The sequence below is a fragment of the Patiria miniata genome, unplaced genomic scaffold (assembly GCF_015706575.1).
Source record: "Patiria miniata isolate m_02_andy unplaced genomic scaffold, ASM1570657v1 HiC_scaffold_25, whole genome shotgun sequence".
In the NCBI taxonomy this organism is placed as follows: Eukaryota; Metazoa; Echinodermata; class Asteroidea; order Valvatida; family Asterinidae; genus Patiria; species Patiria miniata.
In genome coordinates, this window is record NW_024037064.1 from 9218032 (window position 1) to 9245152 (window position 27121).

A 27121-nucleotide genomic window follows, 5' to 3' on the forward strand; every position below is an offset into this window, starting at 1 on the left:
CTTTTTTCCCATGTACTCAGACACCTGTGCTCATGCATGTCGATATATTTTAATATGAATGAACATTGCCCTTGGCCTCTCTTTTGTTGGCCATTGTGTTCCCGGAATTATTTAGGGATATCTGGCACTAGTTCCGAGTGTGTGTAGGTTGAAGGAACTTTGGGGGCTACCCCTCTCTAAAATCGTGCACGGTATATGAATTAAGAATCCAAACAACGGTGAAAAACTGCATGATAGAACTAAGCGAATACAGGTTGTTTTCTAGATTTGTTCTTTCAACACATGACTAATATTCAAGTTTATACTGAGAACATTAGCTTGAATAACGTCTGTAAAAATTAGAAAGCTTTAAATTTACTTTAACTGAAAGGCATATTTCTATCATCACAATTTTGCACACCCCTTTTTTTGCGATGGAAGAGGCACACAGACCACCGTAGTACGCACTTGGCTCTCGCAATACCCCCATCTGTGCCCCCTACATTGTATTGTAGCAAAGGTATGGCATTTAGTGAGGACGCCCTCTTAAAGCTATAGTCCATCATTTGTAATTTGTGCATTTTGTTCGTTTGAAGCAACAAAAGGGTTCAAAATCTAATGAAGGATACTGAACAACTAACCTGATGAAGTTTCAGCTAAGCTTCAGCTGTACATTCCGAGAAAAACAGCATTCTAAGATCTCAATTTCAAATCAAAAGTTACTGAATCATGTTTTGAATTGTTTTGAATAGCAGCTATACGCGACGTAGCGCACTGATCCGACGAATTATAACAACCGCGCGCGCGTGTGCGTCGTTCCAATACTTGTGCGCGTTGCGCTGAATAACAAAACGAACTACTAATTTAAATTTTCCTACGGTGCTTCTTAAGAATCACCGTTGGAAATGCCTTCTTTCGTTGATTACTTCAAAATGACAGCTTCCCAGAAGGAATAATTTCACAGGGAGTTTAGTTCCCTTACTATCTTTCAACCAAGTTTGTTTTTCAACAATAATTACGCCAGTTACTTTTCGGATGGCTGCAAATGATGGACTATAGCTTTAAGTTGATCCAGTTACTAACGCTGTCTGTGTGGCTATCGGACGTCTTCAACTGTTGAAGACTCGGGGATGTTGCACGTCTCCCGTCTTCATCCAAAGGTTCAGTCCTAGTCCTTAAGCTTAAGTCGCAAGCTATTTCTCATCACGCTCTGTGCTTAGTGTTTAAACAGTTTTATGTACCTTAAATATATACATGTAGTTTTAATCTGTGTTTGTTTAAACAGGTGTTATAATAGTGATAAATATGTTTTGACTATGATGGTACTGACAGCTAGGCTTTCGTCATTTGCGTCAACATGCCACAGACATCCACAAATCTGAAGATGTAGATTCATACGTGGAAAGCTGGGTACAGTTAGGTGTTTCTTTACAGTGTAGTCGCTATTCTAATTCGGGTCGTATTAGTAGCTCAGTTCAGTTCGCCGTGTCCGTCCAGTCGTTTGACCAGTTCGCCTCTTCAGTCAGCAAAACCACACGGGCATGCGATGTGCACGTAGGCCGACATCGCATTCATATCGATTGAAAAAAATACCTTCATTCTCATCCTGTATCGTGTGAGGTTGATCCATTGATGGCATTCTATGAATGTAAACCTGCATGGTAGTCCGGTAAATTTAGAACAAAGCAATAGAACATATTGCAATAAAATTTATTTTAATGCTATCACGCCAAGGTAATATCACTATTGAAGAGGAAAAGTGTGTTATTTACTTTTTCGCGACTAACTTTTCATCATACGTAAGCAGCCGTATGGAGAGCGTCATGTTTTCTTTTCGCCCGTTACTAATCACCTTAGATGTTCAAAACCCGTTAACCTTAGACGTTCCATCAACTTAATAAAATCACTGAAGAGTTTCATCTGAGTGGAAATTTCATTGGCGAAAATGTTCTTTCACACAATAGGAAAGCTTTGCTTGCTGGTTCTACAATCTTCCTCAGAACGATGCCGGAAGTGTTGATGAATTTCTTGTCGTAGATGGGGCTATTATAGTAAGACGCTCATCAACAAGCACTCCATCAACTGGGAGAAAGCACCATCTTATCTCGTGACTCCACTAAATTTACCAGATGGATGAGGCAGGCAATTCATATACGCACCGATCAAGACAGAACTATTAATCGAAGCTCGGGTCAATACACTCTCTCTTCAACATACGATCCCATTCGCTCGTCCCCCCCCCCCCCCGCTCTGATACGCTGATGAGCTTCACAGAATCTTGTGAAGGAAGTGGCCTATGACCTGTGTATAAAGCATCTGGCTGCAGCTGTTCAAGACCGCAGTTAGACAATGTGCGCAAATGCTATCCGAAAACTTCCTATACAAATGCACACGTTCCATACCGGATGTGATTTCTGTTTCATTGCGGACCATGTGGACACAATTTTGAGCGTCGCATAATGCAATCTGACAGTTCGTGATTCGAAACGGAGCCTGAGCAAGTGACGGGAATTGCAAATTTCCAACACAGATAAATTGTACAGAATTTTCTACATTCTGACGATTTTCAACGAAAAAATCTCTAAACTGGAATAAAAGAGTAATGAATCAGTCTTAACGGCCATTTCAAACCTTGCAGAGTCATGATCGTGATAACGCGTAGGTCACAGGTCACGCAAAATCTAAGCAATCAGAGCGTGAATTCATCAGTGTTTAGCGTCATGTTTGCCGGGCGGGGATACGAGCGAAACGATCACATTCTCTCAGACCGTCGTACTATAATAGCGCCATTTACGAGGACAAATTCATTGACACTTCCGGCATCGGTCTGAGGAAGCTTGCCGAACCATCAAGGGAAAGCGTACCTACGACAGCTAAATATCACTTATTGTTTAAAAAGAACATTTTCGCACACGTGATAAAAGAAGAACGTATGTATAAAACAATGTACAAAGTAAATAATAATGAGAGCGGTAAAGTAGAAACAAACAAAGTAAACAAAATCAATTTCCTTGCAAATAGTTACTACACAATGATTTGAAAACAGTTAAAGACTTTGCTTGAAAAATTATGGTGGCAACTCGTTCCAGGGTTTGCAGCCTTGACAGCGAATGCTGTGTTAGAGAGCTTCTGTTGTCTTTACTTCAGCACATTTTAATCGTCCAATCGATATGAATACCATGTTGGCTTACGTGCAGATCGCATGCTTGTGTTGATGTTTTATTGTTTATCTTACGTGGTCAATACTTCTGTTGTTATTCCAACAAGCCAGCCAGGTGTCCAGTTACTATTGATTTTGTTCTGGTTGATTTGAGATAATAATAATATAATTACACATTTATACCGCGCAACATATCCAGAAACAGGACACCCAAGGCGCACATCAGGAAAAAAGAAATTGGAGGAATAAAGGTTCGAATCAATGAATGAAGTATTAATCAAATCACGAGAAGGATTTGGTGTATAAGAAAGTCTTTAAATTTGACTTAAAACACTGTAGGGATGAAGATAGGAGAGTTTGAACTATGAAACCATCATGCATCTAGTCCAATTGGAATATTTTTGGACATGTCATATTCTCCCGTCTTGCTACTTCCTCAACGGCAGTTATTCGTTTCAAATCCAGGTCATACCATCCCAGATTGTAGTATTTCTTGACGTTCTGGTAATGCGCTTCGATGTATCGGATACACCTTTGGCGCCCTTTGCCCGAGCACCAGGTCCCGGGAATAAGATGTCCATCGTTATTGTCAAACTCAAAAAGCTGAAAGTTGGTGACATTCTGAAATTGTAAGCAGCTTGTAGGAAGGGTACCAACATAGCGCTTGGCCACGCAATATCCCTGCAGTAATGGGTCGGGGGGCTTATTGTAGTAACGCTTATGAATGGTGACATGTACATCTGGTTTAGTCTCACTCCTCTTAATGTTTACACCTGGAGGTAGTTTTGCATTGTAGCCCTTCAAAGTCTGCTTGAAATCCAAGTGCCAGTCGTAACGATCATGTTCGAAGTGGTAGGCGTAATTCATGATGACGTTGACGGGGCTTATGGAGGAAAGTTTGCGAAAGGCGCTCTCAAAGTTGGAGACCTGGAAAAAGACATTTTGCTAAATTTATTTTAATTATACAGGGTGAGTAAAAGAGAATCATTCAAATCACTAACCTGATACTGAAGTTTAAAAACAAACCGGTACCACGTACTGTTTAAAAAAAATAATGACGTTTTCTTGCAGAAGCATGTCAAAATGGTTAAGTACAATGTTCTGAAGCAAAATAGTGAACAAAATCGAAATTCAAAAAAAAAAAATGGTAATTTTTTACTTATGTGGCTCTTCGTGAAAACGGTGACGAATTTTTCAGTTTGATTATTTAGCTTACGTTCATGTGCTTTAATATGTGATTCCTGCAGTTGGTGATAGTGTCCCTCCAGACGTAGGCAGGGAAGTAAGCCATGAAGTTAGAAACCATACCCTTGCCGATTAGCTCTAGTGTGGACCTGTTCCAGCCTATGCGATGCATCGTTCTCATGCCAGTGAAAGCTAACACTCGCAATCGACGCCCGTTGAAGATGTTTTCAGGGGTCACCGGTGTCGTGAACACCCCGTCCGTGTCAGTCACACCGATAACCGAAGCATTGATGAAGAGATCCATGAAGAAACTGCTCCACAATTGACGTTGGTAGCCTTGGGGTTTCCAGCCCGAGGCAGTATCGGGGAGTGGCTCGTACACGAAATCAAACTTGAGGCCCAAAACTTTCTCCTGTTGTTTCAGCTGACGTGCAAACCGATGATCTGTTTCTGATTCCTTGTCAAGAATCAGACTGATTGGGCCCAGCTTGGGAGACCAGAATACGGTAGACGAGCGGATGAATATGCAGTACAGACGCTGAACCAGTTTCGGTACGGCTGCCATGCGGATTGTTAGTGCCACGGAAAAGCCGTGTGTTGCATCAAGGTCGGTTTCAGCTCCTACATCGGTGGTAGTCGAAGAACTCGACAAACCCACTCGTTTGATAGGCGACGGAATTTCGATGGGTGACGGAATAGTCTGCCGAGGCGCATAATTCTGAAAGTATCCAGGAAGCCAAGCCATGTTAACCAATAATGAAATGGTGAAACAGCAAAACAATAATTTGAACCGAAGCTGGTATTGTGCCATCGTTGAATCTGCACAGTTCGTTCAATCGCCTTTGAGTTGTATGATCGGTACTTAGATTGCGAAGCACAATACAACAATAATGTCAAATGTCTACACGTACGTTCAATATGACTGAACACTGACCCTGACCTGCTTTTGTTGGCCATTGTGTTCCCGGAAAACTTCAGAACCGTGCAGCCAGACTCTTTCTCTGTGTAAGCCGCTATACTGAGGCCTCACGGCTCCTGCATCAATTACATTGGCTGCCGATTGGATCACGATCAAATGGCTCCATTTATATTATTGTATATAATTCTTTTGGAATATCTTGCAACAATGCTCCAGAGTGTGTATAGGGTGTAAGGACATCGGGGGCTACCCCTCTATCTGAAATCGTGCACGGTATATGAATTAAGAATCCAAGCAACGGTTAAAATTACTAAGCCATTGTTTTCGGGGGAGGGGGGGGGGGCCGGGGAATATAAGGTACGTTAAGGCAGTGAGGCCTGTTTGATTTCTGTTATGTACGACAAGTTATGCACGACGGCCGATTATGTCCGACCCATTGTGTCTGACTTCTGATTACGTCCGACCCATTATGTCCGACGGCCGATTATGTCCGACGCATTATGTCCGACGGCCGATTATGTCCGACGCATTATGTCCGACGGCCGATAATGTCCGACCCATAGTGTCCGACAGCCGATAAATGTTTAATCAATGTTGAAATATATAATAACTGTGGTTTTATGTATGAACCACATTCTTTCAGTTAATTTTTATCATTTTCAGTATTGAAAAGTACTGCACAAGACTTGCCTTACAGTGCCCAAACATTTTTGTGGAGACGGTTACAAATTAAACAATGGATGTTTGATAAATTTACCTCTTAATATTGTTTACAACGATTAAAATGCTGACTTTCTTCCCGAGAATTCCCGTTACGCCTACTACGTATACCCCTCCCCCCCTTAGATGTTCCATCAACCTAATAAAATCACTGAACAGTTTCATCTGAGTGGAAATTTCACTTGCCAAAATGTTCTTTTCACACAATCGGAAAGCTTCGCTTGCTAGTTCTACAATGAGAACGATGCCGGAAGAGTCGATGTACCTCTTGTCGTAGATGGCGCTATATTATTAGTTCGACGGTAATCAACAATCACTCCATCAACTGGGAGAAAGCACCATCTGATCTCGTGACTCCACTAAATTTACCAGATGGATAAGGGAGGCAATTCATATACGCACCGATCAAGACAGAACTATTCATCGAAGCTCGGGTCAATACACTCTCTCTTCAACATACGATCCCATTCGCTCGTCACCCCCCCCCCCCCCGCCCTGCAAACAGGACGCAGGGATACGCTGATGAGCTTCACAGAATCTTGTGAAGGAAGTGGCCTATGACCTGTGTATAAAGCATCCGGCTGCAGCTGTTCAAGACCGCAGTTAGACAATGTGCGCAAATGCTATCCGAAAACTTCCTATACAAATGCACACGTTCCATACTGGATGTGATTTATCAGTGTTTCATTGTGGACCATGTGGACACAATTTTGAGAGTCGCATAATGCAATCTGACAGTTCGTGCTTAGAAACGGAGCCTGAGCAAGTGACGGGAATTGTAAATTTACAACACAGAAAAGTTGTACAGAATTTCTTACATTCTGACGATTTTCAACGAAAAAAACCTCTGAACTGGAATAAAAGAGTAATGAATCAGTCTTAACGGCCATTTCAAACCTTGCAGAGTCATGGCCGTGATGACGCGTAGGTCACAGGTCACGCAAAATCTAAGCAATCAGAGCGTGAATTCATCAGTGTTTAGCGTCAAGCGCCATTTACGAGGACAAATTCATTGACACTTCCGGCATCGGTCTGAGGAAGCTTGCCGAACCATCAAGGGAAAGCGTACCTATGACAGCTAAATATCACTTATTGTTTAAAAAGAACATTTTCGCACACGTGATGAAAGAAGAATCTATATATATAAGAGAGTTTAACTCGGCCTCCGAGACGATGTTTGCTTATGAAAGGATCCGAGACCGCGGGCTCCCGCGGCGCCAAAATCGCTCCACGTCCGTGGAAAAATGCGGAAGGTGTCTTCCGCCGGGTCGGACACTTCGGGTCGTCCTGATTTTCCCGTACGGACCGGCGATCCGTTTCGTCGATTTTTCGTGACTGCGTTTTGCGCAGGAATTTGCCGTCGTGTGCGCTTTCACGTTGACTGCCTGTCCGCCCCCTGTGCTGGCTTTTCTGCGTGTCTAGACTGTGCGAGGTCAGCGGCTTCGACGTAAGGGTTCCGTATACGTGTTCTACTTGGCTGTTCTGCAAAAAAGTTCACCAAACGGTTTATGGGGTGACCTTGGTAAAATATTTTTTGTCCATGGTGCGTGGCCACCAAGTGTCCCTATTCTTTCATATGCTTTGCTTGCCGCCCCTGCGCTGAGTGCAACGAATACTCAGATTGACTACACATTAGTATGCCTTGCGCGGTCTGACCAATCGAAAGTCTACACTGTGTACTTCCGGGGTCTGCGTAAAACCGTCGATGGCAACGCGTACTGCAGCCTGCTCGACACCCTGGAAACGAGGTTGGGTCTACGGTGCTCGCTATGTTAAGTACAAGCGTGTGACGTGCGATAGAGTGCTGCTGCTTCCACCATGCATGGCTGAGTGTTGTGAGTTCGCTGCCCGCCACGTACATGTACATGTACATGTACATGTACATGTATAATTCAGTGTCGCGTTATAAATTCGGGGGCATGTTTTGGGATCAACAAAGGATCGATGCATTGCTTCAAATATCGCAATCTTTGAACTACGTTGGGTTGAAATAACGAAGGGTGCATAAATAATAATATCCATTGGCGGTTGTTGGCTGTTTGGCCTTGCTTTATTAATTAGTGTTGAACCAACTTGAGTTTAATCGACTTTTTCCTCGCAGGTCTTGCAAATTGTATATAAGAAGATCAAGTTTACGTCCAATAGTGACCTTCCTCCATGATTCAGACATTGTAATTGTATGGAAAACACTCAACATTTTCATTGCAAATGACACCTTCACGTTCTCATTGTTATGATTTAATGTCAAAACTGTATAATCAGCCTTCGCCTGTGTACTTTGGTAAGCCTTTCAAGTACGTTTTCTCACAAATGCCACTGCCTCACAAAATACCAATTTAACAGACCAACGGGAACATTTACAGACTGTTGCCATGGTACATAATTATCATGGGCGTCAATCGGCGGGGGACAAAGACCCCCCCCCCCCACATTTTAAAGCGGAGGACATTGTTTGGTCCCCCCACTTTTTCTTCCCCGAATAAAAATTGTAGCCTACTATAATGATTCTATTGCTAAGAATACATGTAGCTGATTCAATTACTCCAAACTCAAAACTTTACAAGATGATCTTTTGCTCAAATTGGTTTTAGTGGTCAGAAATTGCCTCAGATCACACCACAGAAATTGCTTTTCTATAACTGCATGTCTCCCCAACTATATCCCCCATTTACATTTAGCTCCCCACATTTTTATCCCCAACACTACGCCCTACCCGATCTATGATCGGGTAAATCAGCTTGTGTATGTATAAAACAATGTACAATGTAAATAATAATGAGAGCGGTAAAGTACTGAGAAACAAACAAAGTAAACAAAATTAATTTCCTTGAAAATAGTTACTACACAATGATTTGAAAACAGTTAAAGACATTGCTTGAAATATTATGGTGGCAACTCGTTCCAGGGTTTACAGCCTTGACAGCGAATGCTGTGTTAGAGAGCTTCTGTTGTCTTTACTTCAGCACATTTTAATCGCCCAATCGATATGAATACCATGTTGGCTTACCTGCAGATCGCATGCTTGTGTTAATGTTTTATTGTTTATCTTACGTGGTCAATACTTCTGTTGTCATTCCAACAAGTCAGCCAGGTGTCCAGTTACTATTGATTTTGTTCTGGTTGATTTGAGATATTAATAATATAATTACACATTTATACCGCGCAACATATCTGTCTAGAAACAGGACACCCAATGCGCACATCAGGAAAAAAGAAATTGGAGGAAAAAAGGTTGGAATCAATGAATGAAGTATTAATCAAATCACGAGAAGGTTTTAGTGTATAAGAAAGTCTTCAAATTTGACTTAAAACACTGCAGGGCTGAAGATAGGAGAGTTTGAACTATGAAACCATCATGCATCTAGTCCAGTTGGAATATTTTTTGGACATGTCATATTCTCCAATCTTGCTACTTCCTCAACGGCAGTTATTCGTCTCAAATCCAGGTCATACCATCCCAGATTGTAGTATTTCTTGACGTTCTGGTAATGCGCTTCGATGTGTCGGATACACCTTTGGCGCCTTTTGGGCGAGCACCAGGTCCCGGGAATAAGATGTCCATCGTTATTGTCAAACTCAAAAAGCTGAAAGTTGGTGACATTTTGAAATTGTAAGCAGCTTGTAGGAAGGGTACCAACATAGCGCTTGGCCACGCAATATCCCTGCAGTAATGGGTCGGGGGGCTTATTGTAGTAACGCTTATGAATGGCGACATGTACATCTGGTTTAGTCTCATTCTTCTTAATGTCTACACCTAGAGGTAGTTTCGCATTGTAGTCCTTCAAAGTCTGCTTGAAATCCAAGTGCCAGTCGTACCGGTCCTGCTCGAAGAAGTAGGCGTAATTCAGGATAATGTCAACGGGGCTTACATGGCGCAGCCGGCGAAAGGCGTCGTCAAAGTGGGTGACCTGCCAAAACAATTGTACAAATCTTCACTAGTTAGAAACCAAGAAAAGAATATACGTTTTGGTGGACTTAATAGAATGCAGCGTGTGGTAAGTGCCACTTTTTTGTATATATAAATAGACCTGCAGTTATTATTCATGATTCGCCAGGCAGCGAAATCTGGGCAATGAGAAATGTTGCCTACAGTTCCAAACCGTTCCTCAATTTTACGGGGACAACATTGTAATGTTTGTGGACTGATTTAAGTCAGAATCAAGATTGTTCCTGATAAATACCCTAGCATATAGACTCCAACTGGGCTGCAATATGCGCCGCAGCACCTAGCAAAAAAGTTCCAAATATTGGGTTTCATATATCTTCATATACTTCATTTACCTGTCTTTGGTTTCATTCCCTCCTAGCGCTTTGAATCATTTGAAAAAAGCGCTTTATAAATACGGCTGTTTTTATTATTAAACAGATTGTTTAAAACCGGCCAAGCACACATTTATTCCCGTAAGATTTGGCTTACGTTCATGTGCTTCATTATGTGGTTCCTGCATTTGGTGATAGTGTCCCTCCAGTAGTAGGATGGAAAATACGCCTTGAAGTCAGAAGCCATAACCTTTCCGAGTGCCTGCAGTGTTAACCACTGAAATTTTTCTTTGTGCCGCATTCGCCGTGTATCAGTGTAAGTTAACACTCGCAATCGACGCCCGTTGAAGATGTTTTCAGGGGTCACCGGTGTCGTGAACACTGCGTCCGTGTCAGTCAAACCAATGACCGAAGCATTGATGAAGAGATCCATGACGAAACTGCTCCACAATTGACGTTGGTAGCCTTGGGGTTTCCAGCCCGAGGCAGTATCGGGGAGTGGCTCGTACACGAAATCAAACTTGAGGCCTAAATCTTTCTCCTGTTGTTTCAGATGACGTGCAAACCGATGATCTGTTTCTGATTCCTTGTCAAGAATCAGGCTGATTGGGCCTAGCTTGGGAGACCAGAATAAGGTAGACGAGCGGATGAATATGCAGTACAGACGCTGAACCAGTTTCGGTACAGCTGCCATGCGGATTGTTAGCGCCAGAGAAAAGCCGTGTCTTGCATCAAGGTTGGTTTCGGCTCCTACATCGGTGGTAATCGAAGAACTCGACAATTGCAAACCCACTCGTTTGATGGGTGACGGAATTTCGGTGGATGCTAGAATTCTGTGCCGATGCGCATAATTTTGAAAGTATCCAGAAAGCCAGGCCACGTTAACCAATAACGAAATAGTGAAACAGCAACACAATAATTTGAACCGAAGTGGGTATTTTGCCATCTTTGAATCTGCAAAATCCGTTCAGTCACCTTTGAGTTGTATGGTCGGTACTTGTTGATTGCGAAGCATAACACAACGATAATGTCAAATTTCTACAGGTACGTTCCAGGCGGTGATTCTGACCTGACTTTTAGAGGACTACATTGGCATACAACATTTTGTCTTTTTCCCCTGTACTCCGGACACCTGTGCTCATCCACGTCGATATATTTTAATATGAATGAACATTGCACTTGGACTCTCTTTTGTCGGCCATTGTGTTCCCAGAATTATTTAGGGAAATCTGGCAACAAAGCTCCGAGTGTGTGTAGGTTGAAGGATTTATAAATTTTATAGAACGAAGCGAATACAGGTTGTTTTCTAGAATTGTTTTTTCAACACAGGACTAGTATTCAAGTTTGGTATAGAACAATAGCTTGAATAACGTCTGTGAAAATCAGAAAGCGTTAAATTTACTTTAACTGAAAGGCATATTTCTATCATCACAATTTTGCACACCCCTTTTTTCGAATGGAGGTGGCACACAGACTACCGTACGCACTTGACTCTCGTAACACCCCCATCCCTCCCCCTACATTGTAAAACCTTTCTGCGCTTGGTTGGCAAAATGTACATATTTGCCAACTGTACATATTTGCCAACCACGGCCTGCAAATCTATGGAAGGTCCAACACTGTAAAATAAAATGGCGAAACGAAATGGTGAGACAGCAACACAATAATTTGAACCGAAGCGGGTGATTTTGCCATCTTTGAATCCACAAAATCCGTTCAGTCACCTTTGAGTTGTATGGTCGGTACTTGTTGATTGCAAAGCATAACACAACGTTATTATGTCAAATTTCTACACGTACGTTCCAGGTGGTGATTCTGATCTGACCTTTATAGAAGAGGACTGTATTGGCATACAATATTTTGCATTTTCCCCTGTACTCGGGACACCTGTGCTCATGCACGTCGATATATTTTAATATGAATGAACATTGCCGTTGGCCTCTCTTTTGTTGGCCATTGTTTTCCCCTAATTATTTAGGGATATCTGTCAACAAAGCTCCGAGTGTGTGTAGCCTGAAGGAACTTTGGGGCTACCCCTCTAAGCAATCCAAGCAATGGTTTAAAACTGCATGATAGAACGAAGCAGAAAACAGGATGTTTTTCTACAACTGTTCTTTCGACTCAGGACTCATATTCAAGTTTGGTATTGAACAATAGCTAGAATAAAGTCCGTAAAAATCAGAAAGCGTTGAATTTACTTTAACTGAAAGGCATATTTCTATCATTGCAATTTTGCACATCCCTTTTTTCGAATGGAGGAGGCACAAAGACCACCGTACGCACTTGGCTCTTGCAACCACTGATCTCTATAATCTGGATAGCGGTTATACATACACCAGTCACACAGTAGACTTTGCATATTGACCAATTCGCCCCCGGTCCCACGAAGATGGCCGCGTATATTACAAACGTTCTTCGCGTATTATCGCGCGCGCCGTATGAAGAGTTGACGCGCATTTTGGTCACGCACACGTATTATGATGTTCTAAAAAGGACACATTTCTGCAGTGATTATTATTTCCAAAACGGTCAAAATATAAATCAAGTGAATCGCGATGTTACAAAAGTATTCATGATGTCTATAAAGACGGCAACTTGTCCTTTGTAGATCACCAGCCGCGGTCTCACCGGTCTCACCAATACAGTGTCAAATTCATTCATTGTGCAGCTCTCTATCCGCAACCTCGTGCCCCGTGGGTACGATCTTGTAGCGCCATGTTGTTTCCCATCATGCCTTGCGCGATCGTAACCCCTGGAATTGTGTTATTTAAATATACCAAAATACGGTATATCATAATTAGGGCTGCAGTTTATCTGTTTTACGTGCCGACGCCATCTTTAAAATGTTAAAAGTTGTGATTTTGAAGAATCAATCCTTTCAAACACAACGTTTGGACGTAGTGTTAATTAGCAAAGATTTGTATTAAATGTACGTACCCCTTTCGTGCCCTTACAATTACAGATACATGGTTTTTTTAGCGAAAAACGCGGCTGACATAATCCATATCGTACAGGCATCGCGACTTTTGAATCATAATTTTTTTTTCGTACGTGACGTTACGTTCAAAGCTAAGCACGCGAACGCGAGCGCATCATGGGCGCGCCCGGCGTGCAATCTTCGAAATGCCCGCGCAGTACGCTGTGAATAGCCATTCAGCGTCATTTACGTCATCATCACAGCCAGGGGTTAGTGTAAGGAACGAGCACGCGCCACTGGAGTCGAGGCTGCTCTATCCGCTATCCAGTCTCTATCCGGTTCGCTAGTAAAAACGTCATACACGCGCGCCCACCATTGGTGACTAGCGTACATTGGCTACAAACGCTCGAGTTGCGTTAACTTCCGGTTCCACTCATGCAGAAAGTGCTGGAGGTGACGTCACTCTAACGAACCGGATAGAGATCAGTGCTCGCAACACCCCCGTCCGTCCCGCTACATTGTATTGTAAAAAGTGAGGACGCCCTCTTGTAAGTTGATCAAGTTACTAACGCTGTCTGTGTGGCTATCGGTCGTCAACTGTTGAAGGCTCGGGGATGTTGCACGTCTCCCGTCTTCATGGCAGGGTTCAGTCCTAGTCCTTAAGCTAAAGTCGTAAGCTATTTCTCAGCACGCTTTGTGCTTAGCGTTTAAACACTTTTATGTGCCCTAAAGATATAGTTTAAAGCTGTGTTTGTAAATACAAAAAATACCAAAGTTTTAAGCATTCTTTCAGCCAATGAGAACGAGTCACATAATATTAGGGATGGGAGTGATATGCTTTCGTTTTGCTGAAAGAACGCACACCCTTTTTGTGATTTGCGGGCAAAACTGTTATTTTTAAAATTCCGTAACTTCAAAAAGTACATGAGTGATTTGAATGATTCTTGCACTAAAAGAAAGCTTATGAATTTAAGCCTTCATGTCGTAGGTTTGAAAGTGTCACATGCAGAAGTTTATTAAAACAATATTCACGACCCATGGGTTTCGGGTTTTTTTTTACTCACGCTGTATAAAGGGGACCTCACCATCCCAGACAACTACCGGGGAATCAGCCTCTCTCAAACTGCTGCCAAGGTATACAATCGTTTACTTCTGCATCGCATTCGTCCGGAAGTTGAGAAGATACCCCGTCCCAATCAAAGTGGCTTTCGGCCTCTACGTTCAACCTCATCTCAAATCCTTGCCCTCAGGCGCCTTATTGAGGAAATTCGTAACCACCAGAAGGAAGCTGCCATCATTTTCATCGATTTCCGTAAAGCATTTGACTCTGTTGACAGACCAACAATGTTTAAGATCCTGCATGCTTACGGTATCCCGGAGGAGACCATTAATGCCATCAAAATTATGTATGAAGTTACAAGTGCTGTTGTTCTCACTCCCGAAGGTGAATCAGATTCGTTCTCCGTCAACACTGGAGTTCTTCAAGGTGATCCTCTCGCCCCCTACCTATTCATCATAGTTCTGGATTTTGCCCTGCGGACAGCATTAAATGTAACCGATGGTCTCACCCTCTCACGCCGTAGGAGTAGTAGACACCCTGCCCAATACCTATCCGACCTAGATTATGCAGATGACATTAGTCTGCTTGCTGACACCCTCCTTGATGCCGAATCTCTCCTCCATAAAGTAGAAGCTTGATGCAAGTCCGTTGGTCTCTCTCTTAACGCAAAGAAGACTAAGTACATGGTTATCAACCCATCTACCTCTGATGACGTCACTGCACTAGATGGCAGTAAGCTCGATAAAGTTGATGACTTCAAGTATCTGGGCTCCTACACCAACACAGCTCATGACATCGAGTGTAGAAAAGCTCAAGCTTGGTCTGCTCTGTTCTCACTGACCAAAGTATGGAAATCCTCGATCTCCAAGACCACCAAACTTAAGATCTTCAAGACCTCAGTAGAATCCATCCTCTTCTACGGTTGCGAGTCCTGGACCCTGACCAAACAGATCTCTGCATCCATTGATGGCACCTATACACGGATGTTGCGGGCTGTACAGGACGTTTCTTGGCAACAACATCTCCCTAACTCTGTTTTGTATGGTGCCCTTCCCCCTATCTCCACCACCATCAGACAGCGTCGCCTTCGGCTAGCCGGTCACGTTTATCGACATAATGAGCCAGCTAGTCAAGTTCTCCTCTGGAATCCTGAAGCCCCTCGACGAAAAGGTCGTCCCAACATGACCCTGAAAACATCCATCGAGCTAGAAACTGGTCTGAGTGGTCCATCTCTTTCCAACACTATGCTCGACAGGGACAGTTGGGCCCAACTCATCAAGTCATCATGAAAATGAATGAAAGAAGAAGAAGAAGTATAATTATACTACCTAACTTAGCAAAATGTCTTCTTTCAGGTGTCCAACTTTGAGAGCGCCTGTCGCAATCTTTCCGCCATAAGCCCCGTCAACGACATCATGAATTACACCTACTACTTCGAGCATGATCGTTACGTTTGGCACTTGTATTTCAAGCAGACTTTGAAGGGCTACAATGCAAAACTACCTCTAGGTGTAAACATTAAGAGCGTTACTACAATAAGGGCCCCGACCCATTACTGCAGGGATATTGCGTAGCCAAGCACTATGTTGGTACCGGTACTCTTCTTAAAAGCTGCCAACAATTTGAAAATGTCACCAACTTTCAGCTGTTTGAGTTTGAGTATGTGTCTAAACGTAACACTAGGGTACATCTTACTTCCGGGTTCTGGTGCTCGCTCCAAAGGCGCCAAAGTTCTATCCGACACATCAAAGCGCACTTTAAAATACCAGAACGTCAAGAAATACTATAATCTGGGATGGTATGACCTGAATTTGAGACGAATAATTGCCGTTGAGAAAGTAGCAGAACAGGAGAATAACACGTCCAAAAATATTCCAACTGGACTAGATGCACGAAAGTTTCATAGTTTAAACTCTCCTATCTCAAATCAATCAGTACAAAATTAATAGTAACTGGATACCTGGCTGGCTTGTTGGAATGACAACAGAACTATTAACAAAAAAAGTCACAAAAACAAAGGGGCATACGATGTACAAGTAGGCCAACCGTTCATATCGATTGGGCGAATACAATGTACTGAAGTAAACACAGAAGAAGTAAGCTCTCCAACACACCATTCGCTATCAAGGCTGCAAACCCTGAAACGGGTTGCCATCTTTCATTTCGCAAGCAAAGTGATTATTTGCAAGGGGATTGATTTTGTGTTTTTTTGTTTATTACTACTTTACCATTCTAACCTTATTTGCATTGTACATTGTTTTATACATACATTCTTCTTTTGATTACGTTTGCAAAAATGTTCTTTTTAAGCAATAAGTGATTCTTAAGCTGTTTTATAGGTCGGCAAGCTTCCTCAGACCGATGCCGGAAGTGTCGATGAACTTCTCGTCGTAGATGGCGCTATTATAGTACGTTCCGGTCTGAGAGAAGGGTATCGTTTCGCTTGCCTACACTCCATTGCAATATAGAGCGCTTTAAGAGCCCCAATTTTATCCAAATTGAACGGAACTACATACCGACAGTTCTGTGCACGGCTTCAACCCATATTTTTTTTAAACAAACCCTCAAGTTTATGGCCCACAGCATGCTCAAATACTAAATATTTTTATGGCCTGCAAATCGTGATTTGGCCGGCGTAGGCAATTTCGGACCGATTTACTAGTCTGCAGCCATATGGTGGACTGTACTTCACCGGAACAGAGGGAGAGAGAGAGGGTCAGGTACATTGGTGGGCTACCCCTCCATCTCAAATCGTGCACGGTATAAGAAATAAGAATCCAAGCAACGGTCAGCATTACTACACCATCGTTTCGGGGGGGGGGGGGGGCGGAGGATGGGGTACGTTGCGCCTCTGTCACATATCGTGTTGGGCATATATACCTCCTTCTCCGTCCCTCCCTACATTGTATTGTAAAAAAAACCCCGATATTTGGTGAGGACGTTCTCTTGTGAGTTGATTTAGTTTATGGGCAATGGCATTATGTATGTGTGGCTATCATACGTCTTCCAGTGTTGAAGACTCTCGGTAATCGTGCACGTCTCCTGCCTTAGGCCCAGTGTTCAGTCCTAGTCCTTTAACCCTAAAGGGGCCGGGTTATTTTGACCAGCGGATTCCGCCCCCCCCCCCCCCAAGATCTCGGCCATCGAGTGACGAAAAATTTTGAAACTCGGCACATGCATAGAGCAACTTTTCCTAAACATACCCAAGAAATTTCATTTCGCGTAGCGCCGGCAAATTTTTCGCTACGTGGCAACCCGTGGTCCGATTGTTATGTTTTTGGTATCAAAAGATGCGCAAAGCTCGAGGCTAAAAAGTCATAACAGCTCCGGTCGCGAAAATTTTTTTTTTTAGAGGCAATCACGGAAAATGTTGAGGGGGGGGGGGCGGATACCCCCGGCCCCTTTAGGGTTAAGTGGGTAAGTTGTTTCTCATCACGCTCTAAAAATTTAGTTTAGAGTTTAACCATTTTGTATGTACCCCTTTTAGTATGTTTTATCTAAGAAATGTTTAGATTTTTTTTTGCACAGTATGAAACCCTGTTAATATCTGAAAAATAATTTAATTTGTAGTTTAAAGCCTATTTTTTTTTTTTTACTGAGACAGGGGATGAGTGATAAACTGCGTTGATACCAGCAGGCATTCGTCGTACAAGTTTCATTTTGATGTTGTTTGTTTAAGGATGTCAATAGAACAGAAAGCCGGAGTAAACAGTGTGCTCAAATTGACGCAATGAAGATGGCAGTTGCACCTGTCGCGATTATGAGCTATACTTTCATTTTTTAATCACGCTATAAACAACTTCATATGAATGAACATTTGACCTCACAAACATGTGGACTTTCAAATTCTATAGCCGACGGTCCGTGAACAATACATGTACCACAATTTGTCACAAAACTGTGCTAACACACAATATCAAGCGAAAACCTATAGTTAAGGCGACCATACACTGAAAAATTGCCTGGGTTATGTTTTACCCAAGCAAGGATGAAAACTGCAACTACCATACAAGACCAAATTTAATTTGGTCTTGTATGACCACAAGTTTTGGTTGAATTTAACATAAATTATAACCAAAACAATTGGGTAAAGCATAACCCAATTTTGGGTAGTTGCAGTTTTCAGCCTTGCTTGGGTAATATCAACCCAGACAATTTGTCAGTGTATGTTTCGCCTGATTATCTCGGTTTTTTTTGCTACGAAAAAATATTCTTTGTTGTGTGCATTTTGCAGCTCAAGTGAGATATTACGTCTGGATAAAGTGTCTACATTTCCATTATCTACACGTTTTTTTTTTTTTAACTTACGCTAGATTGAATTGAAGGGGCGTTTTATTATAGACTGGCCGAGGAGGCACATGATTTTTAGTGGGGGGGGGGGGGGGGTTGGGTAAATATGAATCGTAAATCGCCGTCTGGAATCAAGTCTAGCTTTCTTTTTGGCGATACGCGCTGACAGGTTGTTGGACATGTGCCAAGCTCCTCAGTCTGTGGAAGGCTCTTGCACAGCAAGGGTCTATGATATGCGACCAGATTCGGCGATTAATTATGCAAAACAAGTCCGCGTCTTGACCTTGAGATTCCGACCATTCAGCTGGCGTTCTATCGGGTCTTCCGTAACCCGTTGTTGTACAGTGTATAACAAAAACATGGCATCTAAATCGACCAATCCACAGCTTAGTCCACATTTCCGACCGATATGACGTCACAGCCTCTAAATACCACTTCGATTGGATAGTATACGCTCCTCTTCATTGTGTTCTGGCTCCCTTTTGTCTTCTCTGGAATTTCCATAGTTGGATTTCTTTTATGTTTGCGCCTGCATAACGTGCCATGGAATTAATATACTACTTGATTGGAAAAACCTATTTTAGATACGTGATAATAGTTCTAGCTGTGGAAGAATCCGAACAGTTGAGTAGTATGCCGCAGTTGTTATCAATACCTTGCCTGAGTGTTACGTGCTAATACATTGGAGAAACAAGGGTAGTATAATGTGTATCTTTTATAGATCAGTTGCCAATCTTATTGTCTATAGGCATATATCAATTATTCATTAATAAAAGTGAAAGGAAGAAAGCAGTGATGAAAAATGAGCAAATTAATTACAATTGAAACTCTCGGCACGACGAATAAATACACTTCGGTAATACATGTATATCAAACCCAATTAAGACGACAGGTGTACGACAGGTATAAGGGTACGGAAGTCTGGACCAGCTTTGCTTAGATTTTTAAGCTACGAATACTTGAGAAAAATTAAGACGCTTATACCGATACAAATAAAATGATAGCAGGTGACTTAACATTGATAGATATGGTGTTGCAAAGTGACGCAATCCACTTGATCTGGAAAGTGAAACCGAAACTTAATATTCGTCAATATTTCAACCGACAAAAATTTACTTTTGAGAAAATCTACAAAGTGAACGTTTTACCGGTATTTGCCTCAAATGTTTACCTTATGAAACATCTGGTATTTTGCTCAGTTTTCGACACGTATACTTTATTATTCCCGAGGCGATTTCACTTCATTTCAGTTTTCAACATACGATAGTAAGCATGGCTCTCTCATCTGCTCTGCTGTGTGCGATTACGTTCTATGCTGGTAAGATTAAAATCGTACTTCACCCCATACATTTAGCCAAGATAATAGACTTTTCGTCAGGATAGGCATAGCGCGCATGGCCACATAAATATGAAACGTATGGAAAATGTACTCATTAATTTTGCTTTGAAGAAAAGTAATTTTTTCAACTGTACTTTGGGTATGAAAGCATACTTGGTTATGCACACATGAAAATAACGTTTCTCCAAGACATTATTCCTCTAGAGGAAATCTTAAGATTCCTAAAATTCTCGAATATTTCCTCCCCCCCCCCAGGCTTAGCAGTGGAGCACATTAAAACGGGACTATAGTACCCGGTCCCCATTTAATGGGTTTTAATATGGGCTTAAGATTATTTATTGCGATGAAACTAAAGATAATAACTAATAATTCAGGGAATATCTGGTCACTTAGATAGTTTAGATTAAAAATGGAATTGTGTGCATATTGTCTTCGGGTGCACGTACATTGTATTTGTGTGCAATCCATAGTTTAGCTCAGGAGACGGAAATCGAACGAAAATAATTAAGTGCCCAAGCTGAGACCAAATCAGGTAGTATCCGTGAATTGGTCAGCATACTCAATTGGCCAAGTTCCCATTTTCTCAGGTGCTTTATTTTATATTTGTTTCAACATTCATTGCTCACTGGAAAATGACGAAATTATACGGATGCTCGGTAACATGGATGTCTTATGTAGGTTTCCTGGACACAAATTATCTTTTGAAATGTTTTTTTTTCTCATTTATTTTTTTGAAATGTCTTCGAAATGTGCTTTAGATGGGGCATCTGCTTCCTAATTTTGTTTCGTTTCTTCAGAATCTTCCCGAGGACGTTAGCATTTCCTGAAATTTCCTCCACATGAACAAATTTCCTCAAAAGTGAAAGCAGTGCCATATTCAGATGTACTGTATCACAGTGCTTGGAAAAAAAATGAGTTGGTGATAGCATTTGTTAAAAATGTCCTTCCATTCCCTTATATAGCTGCAGTGCAGTGTACAAAGGGCGAGGGTTGCGACGAAGGGTGGATACCATTTCGAGAGTTTTGTTTCTTCCCGGGTGCGGCGTCACTGTCTTGGTCCGACGCTCGACAGGACTGTCGACAGAGGGGCGGCGATCTAGCTGTCATTACCGACAAACCAACTAATGTAGGTGTAACAAGTATTTCATTTCTAACCAAGGCGCGCCCAAATTTCTCGGCTAAGACTGGCAGCAATATATCGTCAATTGCACCACGAACCGACGTATTGCATTTTTTTGTGTTTCGAGGAAAACCGATTTAAAGTTGGTCATTATTTTGTAGGTTTAAGAATTCAAGCTGTTTCGTTTTTGCTAGTAAATTATAGATTAAACTTTATTGTATGCAATCCGTGTGCATCTGAGGTGCTTAGTTTTTGAGAAATTCTGCTCCAAAGTTATTCGTCACTTCGTGAAACAGATTTTTATCATGTTTTTCCTATGTTATACAACGCGCGTAATAGTGGCCGTGTGCAGATACAGAGATACGGTCGGTTCGTGAAACGCTTAATTGTAATTGTTCATGTCGACGATGCTTTGTGACGTCATAGCACTATGGGAATTAGCGTGTAAAGCGGCGTATCGGGATACGCCACTTCGTGGTGCATTTTTTTTCATTTTTTTGAGATACGCCGCACAATCTAATTAGCGTTCTTAGTTAATTAGAACTCCGATCGGAATAAAACTTTCTGAGAATGAGCACTTCGATGAAATAATAACGTTAATGACAAAAACTCAATTTGGCAAAAAATCGAGATACGCCGGTTCGTGGTGCGACCGACGATATGTTTTTAAAGGAAGCGCATTCAACCATGTTTTTCATTGCTTATAATGTTTATTGTCGGCAAGCCAACTTGTTTTTTTTTCGGAAGTGGCGCTTCTGTTTTACCCTTAAGCGATTTCCACAAATATCAGTAGCGCTGCGGTGGTGGGAAAAGTAGACAACGAGGGAAGGTGTACGGAGGTATAACATACTTTTTTGTGTGTGGTGCTGTGGTGATTGTGGTAGTGGTTTGCTGCCCATAAGTGGTGGTGGTGGTTGTGTGGTGGTGATTGTGTGACGGATGTGGTCCCGTAGGTGGTTGTAGTGGTTGAGGTGGTTGTGGCGGTTGAGGTGGTTGAGGTGCTGTGGTGGTGGTGTTATATTGTGGAAGGGTTGTAGTGGTGGTTGCGGTGGTGTGGTAATGATGATTGTGGTGGTGGTTGTGATGGTAGTGGTGTTTGTTATTGTTGTTGTTGCTGCTATTGTGGCTGTAGCTGTCTGTTTAATAATGTCGGCTTTGTTTTAATTAAAATAATCTACTTTTGAAATAAACAAGGACTTTGTCAAGCAAAACCGAGCGAGTTCTGCCCACAACTGGATTGGCCTACACGACCCACGCCCGGATCTTGCTCCCACCGACGAGCGCCAATTTGTTTGGACTGACGGAAAATCGCCAGATTACTACGGTTTCAGGTAGATAATCAGGATTTGTTGTGGTGGAAGAGTTCAGAATGGCGTGGCAGTGATAATCAGAGCCGATCTTAATCTTTGTACTGAAATGAAAGGGAACATAATATAGACAATATTTTTGTGTGTGGCTTTATCGCTATTTAAATTATTGTAAGATTCTTGCATTCTTGCATACTAGAAACAACGACGGCTGCAATAACAAAGACGGCTACGCTTACCAACTGCGAGAGGTACCTTTGCTAAAGACGAGTATGAATAGTCATTATTTAATAGTCTTAGAGTTAATCCTTGCTTCCCTCGCTTTTTGTTGCGCAGCAAGTGGAAAACTGGCCAACCGAACAACGCTGATGGCAATGAAGACTGTGTGGTGTTCGTCCGAACTGGAGACTGGGTTGACAAGCCCTGCCACTTGCTAAAACTATACGTTTGTCAGCGTCTAGTTGGTGGGTATATATGTGGCTTGGACTTTGTCTGAACTGACCTATCGCGATAGAATTGCGTATATAATCGCGTCAACGCAGCTTGTGAAATGTTGTCCAATCACATGATTTACAAATAGACGCAGAACGCGCAAAATCTGAGACAAACAAAACTAAGAGTACACAAATTCCATAGGGTTATAAGGGGCGTGGCTTACTCGCAAACGGCGATAGGTCCATTACCACAGGCTTTTTGTTTGAAATTACGGCGCCTATGGAAGCGGCTGAAGGATTTCCACATAAACAGGTGTGCCTGAGGGCGTTTTCTAAAATTGATAACCATTTCTGTTTGCTGCAGACATGACAAGCACAGTCTCAACGGAGGAAACTTATGAGCGGACTGACGAACCAGGTACCACCTCCTCAGGCTACAACACCTACGTAACAGATGGTGATTACCGTGGTACCCAGCAAGCGACAAGAGCACCGGGCTATCACACCCACCCCCCTCCTCGGGGTACTGATGCCAATCGGTATACTACTTTCGCGCAGGCAGGATGCCGGTTGCCGCAAGTAGATTGCTATCACACAGGTGACTGCATCTCTGAGCTGCTATGGTGCAATGGCAGACGCGACTGTCCCAACGGGGAGGACGAGGCTAACTGTGCCGGTAAGTGCATTAGGAAGTACGATTCCCGTTAAGAGACAAGTGGAAAATAAAATATCATTTCATAAAAGATCAATCTGTTTAAATTATTATTTTTCACACTTATGCCTTGGGAAGGTAGCACCTGCCGAATGTTTACATATTTTTTTTCTTGACAGCTTAGGTCGCCAGTCTCCATTCAATGATACTAGTTGCACATGTCCACATACCACGAAATGACTCAGATAATAATTAACAATCCGCAGTCGCTTCTATTTTTAAACATGCCAGGCTAGCTAGCATGCCTACCATTGGTGTGGTCGTGTAACAGAGGAGGAAAACGTGCATAACAATAATTGATGGCTTGGATTCATTTCATCAATGATTTCTTTTCTTCAGAGGAATGAAAAAACATGCTCTTTATATACTTCAGTGTTGAATCATTTTGATTTCTGTTTAAGGAAAACAAATCATTAATCCAGGTGTTAACATACTTTTTGACTCACCCTGTATTCTTCCACTGATGTTCGTTACAGGCGATGAGACTTTCCAGTGTGCTGATGGCACCACTCATCCTCGTCGTAAGCTCTGTGATCGCTTCACGGACTGTCGCCATGCGGAAGACGAGTTGTACTGCGTCTAAGGTATTAAGATTCGAATTTTGTGAAAATGCATCTCGAAAACCTACCATTTTATTGATAACGACCACCAACAATGTCCTGGTGGGTGGTTTGCGGCTATGAAGGGAGATTGCTGTGTCAAGTTACAGGTGTTTGTATATGTTTCAATGGGACATGGCAGGAGCCCAGGTCGAAAGTTTGTTGACACGGCTTGGGTGTAGCCCTGGCTGCAAAGTTCACTGAACCAGCTGATTTGGCAAGGGTTGAATGAGGATTAGATGGGAGGTGACCGTCATTGGCCCTCAATTTGTTTTGTATTCAATAAATTGGGTCACCGCATGCTCAAACAGCATCAGGTCAAACCCTGTCACACCCATGTAGACATCATTGTAATAAATTAATAAATTCAGAAATAATCTGCAGAAATTTCACCGATGAGAATATTGTTGGTAAACAACCCCCCCCCCCCCCCCCCCCAAAAAAAAAAAATGACCATAATGTCGATTACCTCATGACTTTCCTGCGTGATGTAAAATTCAACAAGACAAATCGAAACCTCTTGGGAACTTTGCAATTTTTTTTGCAGGACTATGTCTAGACACCTCCTTAGAAAGAACAGGTGTAATTATGATCGAATTTCCCCTCGCCGTAGCATCATCGTTATTTGATTGCAGTAGTATTACATAATATTTTATAACCTCAAAATGTGTTGGTAAAAAAAAAAAAAAGGAAAAAGGGGGAAAAGAAATAAAAAGAGGCGCGAAGTTAGATTGCTGTCGATTTAAAGGGTTGGGGTCGAAAAATGATAAATCGAGAATATGTGGGAAAAGTACAGTGATTTCGGCAGGAAAGTGTGCTTTTCCCCCTCTAGAAAAAAATCCTGGCGATTCCCATGTTTAATTCACAATTTTTGTTTTATTCCAAACTTTTGCAGGAATCCAATTGGAGTTGCATCCTCGCAGTACAGCGATTTTGTCATCGGAATTAAGCGTAGCTGTAGATAAAGATATTTACATTTCTCCTAATTTTCCTCAATAATTACGTCCAAAACGATTAAGCACCAATTTTTATGAATTATGTTTGAAGTAATTACAATAATATACATTTTGATTATTCCCGTTTCAGAGCTTAAAGCCACTACATTTTCTGATTTACACAAAAGTTGTTATTGCTTTGTCAGTGAGGCGTTTGGCCCATGGGCATTAAATGCTCCACTATCAACCTCAATATATAAGGTCGATGCATTTGAGAGAAATCCTTGGAATTGAAAGAAACTTGTTTATTTTCCATTGTGAAACACTTTTCTGTAACATTGTGTAAAGAAAAGTCAAACTTAAAGCTTTGCATTTAGGTCACATGTAATCAACCAGAAAGAAATGTGGACATGCATACGGTGTACTCTTTTGATGAATATAATGCCACTTCGTTCACCCTACTTCCAGGCTTACTAAAATAGGCCTATCTGTAATTGAGTTTTGGAGAAAACAACAATTTAGAAAACTGTTCCTCGGCAGGTGATTTCAGGATCACACAGGGCCCAGAGAACTATGAATGTGTTGCCCAAATTCACATCATTATTTTGTTCTCTATAAACCTACTTGGTGAAAGATGCCTTTACGGTAAAAAGAAAAAAACCACAGAAATTCCTGATTTAAAAGAGATTCTTAAAAAAAAAAAAAAAATCCAGAAAAATCCTGACAGAACAAAAAAAAAATTAGGAAATCCTGACAATAAATTCTTGAAATTATTAAAGATTATAGTAAAAACAAAAAACTGACAAATCTCGTCTTGGAATATACACTGTTCAGGTGACAAGTTCTTTAGGTTAAGTAAATTGCTTAGAAATGATGACTAATTATAGGATCCGACATTTTCATTGTGATATTTCACAATGTACCATCGTACAAAACAACCCGAATAACCTAAAATAAGGATTACAAAATGCATTAACCAAGTTTTGCATCTCTCTCAATCCTCCCTGTAAAATCCAAATAACATAATGCATTATGATTAATTACATAAAATGGCAAACAAGGTTCAGTCGGTAATTGGTTACTAATAATGTACCGTTATAATAAACCGATATAATGGAAATAGGGAGAAAAATATTGTCCATTGTGTTTCATTATGTATTTCTTTAAAAAAACACCGCATATGAACGAGAACCCAGTAGAAAAGCCTATTTTGAAGTAAATAAAATGTAGTCAAGACCAAGACACGACAACAGAATACCCCGAGTATAAACGGTAAACTACAGAGCTCTCTTTTATAATAAAACATGCACGTTAGGATGCATTGGAGATTGTGCATGTTCTCCGTTTTGAACCCATAGTATTTCGAAATGGCTATCGTTACGGCAGCCGTTGTTTGTCGCCCTCTACGATACTTTTTTGATACGCACGCAGGTATATAATTATTTGTTTCCCCACGTCTTAGCGAGCAGTGCGACAGCTCAGTCGATAGAGGGTAGGATCAAAATCCGCGAGGTTGCGGGTTTCGCATCTCAGTTTTGCACTCGAACTTTTTTCCTTTTCTAACCTGAGGCTCTGGAGGATTCTTTTAAAAAGGGAAATAAAGTCCAAATTTCATAACGTTCAAATTCACTTTTTTTTCCTTCTAATTTTATAATTTCTTCTCATGTTTTTATAAAAGTTGCAGTACTACCGTAACGATAGAAAATGGGAAATGCGTTACGGCTGCCGTAACGATAGCCACTGCGTTAATATGTTCGATTCGAGCATAATATTATCATTCGAGCTTAATAAAACCTCACCATAAAATGTGGGGATGTTCATGTTTATCTAATTAGGTATGGTCAGATGACTGCAACGCAGTTTCCACAGTGGAGTCTCCGAAATGCTGTAAATCAGCGGTCAAAAACCTTCACGCGAGTCCCGAACACTGGTCCCGAGTTTCATGAGTTTAGACGATTGTCGGACACTTCGCCCCATTTCCACGTCGCCCCATGTCACTTCGCCCCTAACCACTTCGCCCCATCCCCACTTCGCCCCATTCCCACATCGCCCCATCCCCACTTCGCCCCATCCCCACATCGCCCCATTCCCACATCGCCCCATTCCCACTTCGCCCCATCACCACTTCGCCCCACCCCCACTTCGCCCCAGCCATTACATGTAAAAAAAATTCTCATCTAGTTTT

The 27121-nt window shown here is 41.9% G+C and overlaps 2 protein-coding genes and 1 pseudogene across 3 annotated transcripts; 1 reads left to right on the forward strand and 2 right to left on the reverse strand.

The window, feature by feature from the left end:
• Positions 1-3391: 3391 nt before the first annotated feature.
• Positions 3392-23928, reverse strand: LOC119733251. Of its 2 annotated transcripts, XM_038206839.1 has the most exons (3): positions 23849-23928; positions 4356-5042; positions 3392-4066 (listed from the first exon to the last, which is right to left on the reverse strand). In XM_038206839.1, the coding sequence occupies exons 2-3, from the start codon at positions 4887-4889 to the stop codon at positions 3521-3523; spliced, it is 1080 nt and encodes a 359-aa protein (XP_038062767.1). In that variant the 5' UTR covers positions 4890-5042; positions 23849-23928; the 3' UTR covers positions 3392-3520. The 2 variants fall into 2 exon arrangements, with proteins under 2 accessions (XP_038062767.1, XP_038062766.1); XM_038206838.1 differs by lacking the exon at positions 23849-23928 and having other exon boundaries at positions 4356-5196.
• Positions 9056-11169, reverse strand: LOC119733003 (annotated as a pseudogene).
• LOC119733253 (neurocan core protein-like) lies at positions 19653-25588 on the forward strand. The gene is made up of 7 exons (XM_038206840.1): positions 19653-19808; positions 20792-20955; positions 22144-22280; positions 22593-22720; positions 23055-23366; positions 23879-23986; positions 24897-25588. The coding sequence occupies exons 1-6, from the start codon at positions 19763-19765 to the stop codon at positions 23983-23985; spliced, it is 894 nt and encodes a 297-aa protein (XP_038062768.1). The 5' UTR covers positions 19653-19762; the 3' UTR covers position 23986; positions 24897-25588.
• The last annotated feature ends 1533 nt before the right edge of the window (positions 25589-27121 follow it).

What these genes read in the sequence shown, in the direction of transcription:
- LOC119733251 (XM_038206838.1), bottom strand. Translation starts at nt 5,135, where the DNA reads ATGGCACAATACCAGCTTCGGTTCAAATTATTGTTTTGCTGTTTCACC. An exon ending in ACATATTAAAGCACATGAAC is followed by an intron (nt 4,067 to 4,355) that starts GTAAGCTAAATA and finishes GTCTTTTTCCAG; the next exon opens with GTCTCCAACTTTGAGAGCGC.
- LOC119733253 (XM_038206840.1), top strand. Translation starts at nt 19,763, where the DNA reads ATGGCTCTCTCATCTGCTCTGCTGTGTGCGATTACGTTCTATGCTG. An exon ending in CCAGATTACTACGGTTTCAG is followed by an intron (nt 22,281 to 22,592) that starts GTAGATAATCAG and finishes TTTGTTGCGCAG; the next exon opens with CAAGTGGAAAACTGGCCAAC. An exon ending in GGACGAGGCTAACTGTGCCG is followed by an intron (nt 23,367 to 23,878) that starts GTAAGTGCATTA and finishes TGTTCGTTACAG; the next exon opens with GCGATGAGACTTTCCAGTGT.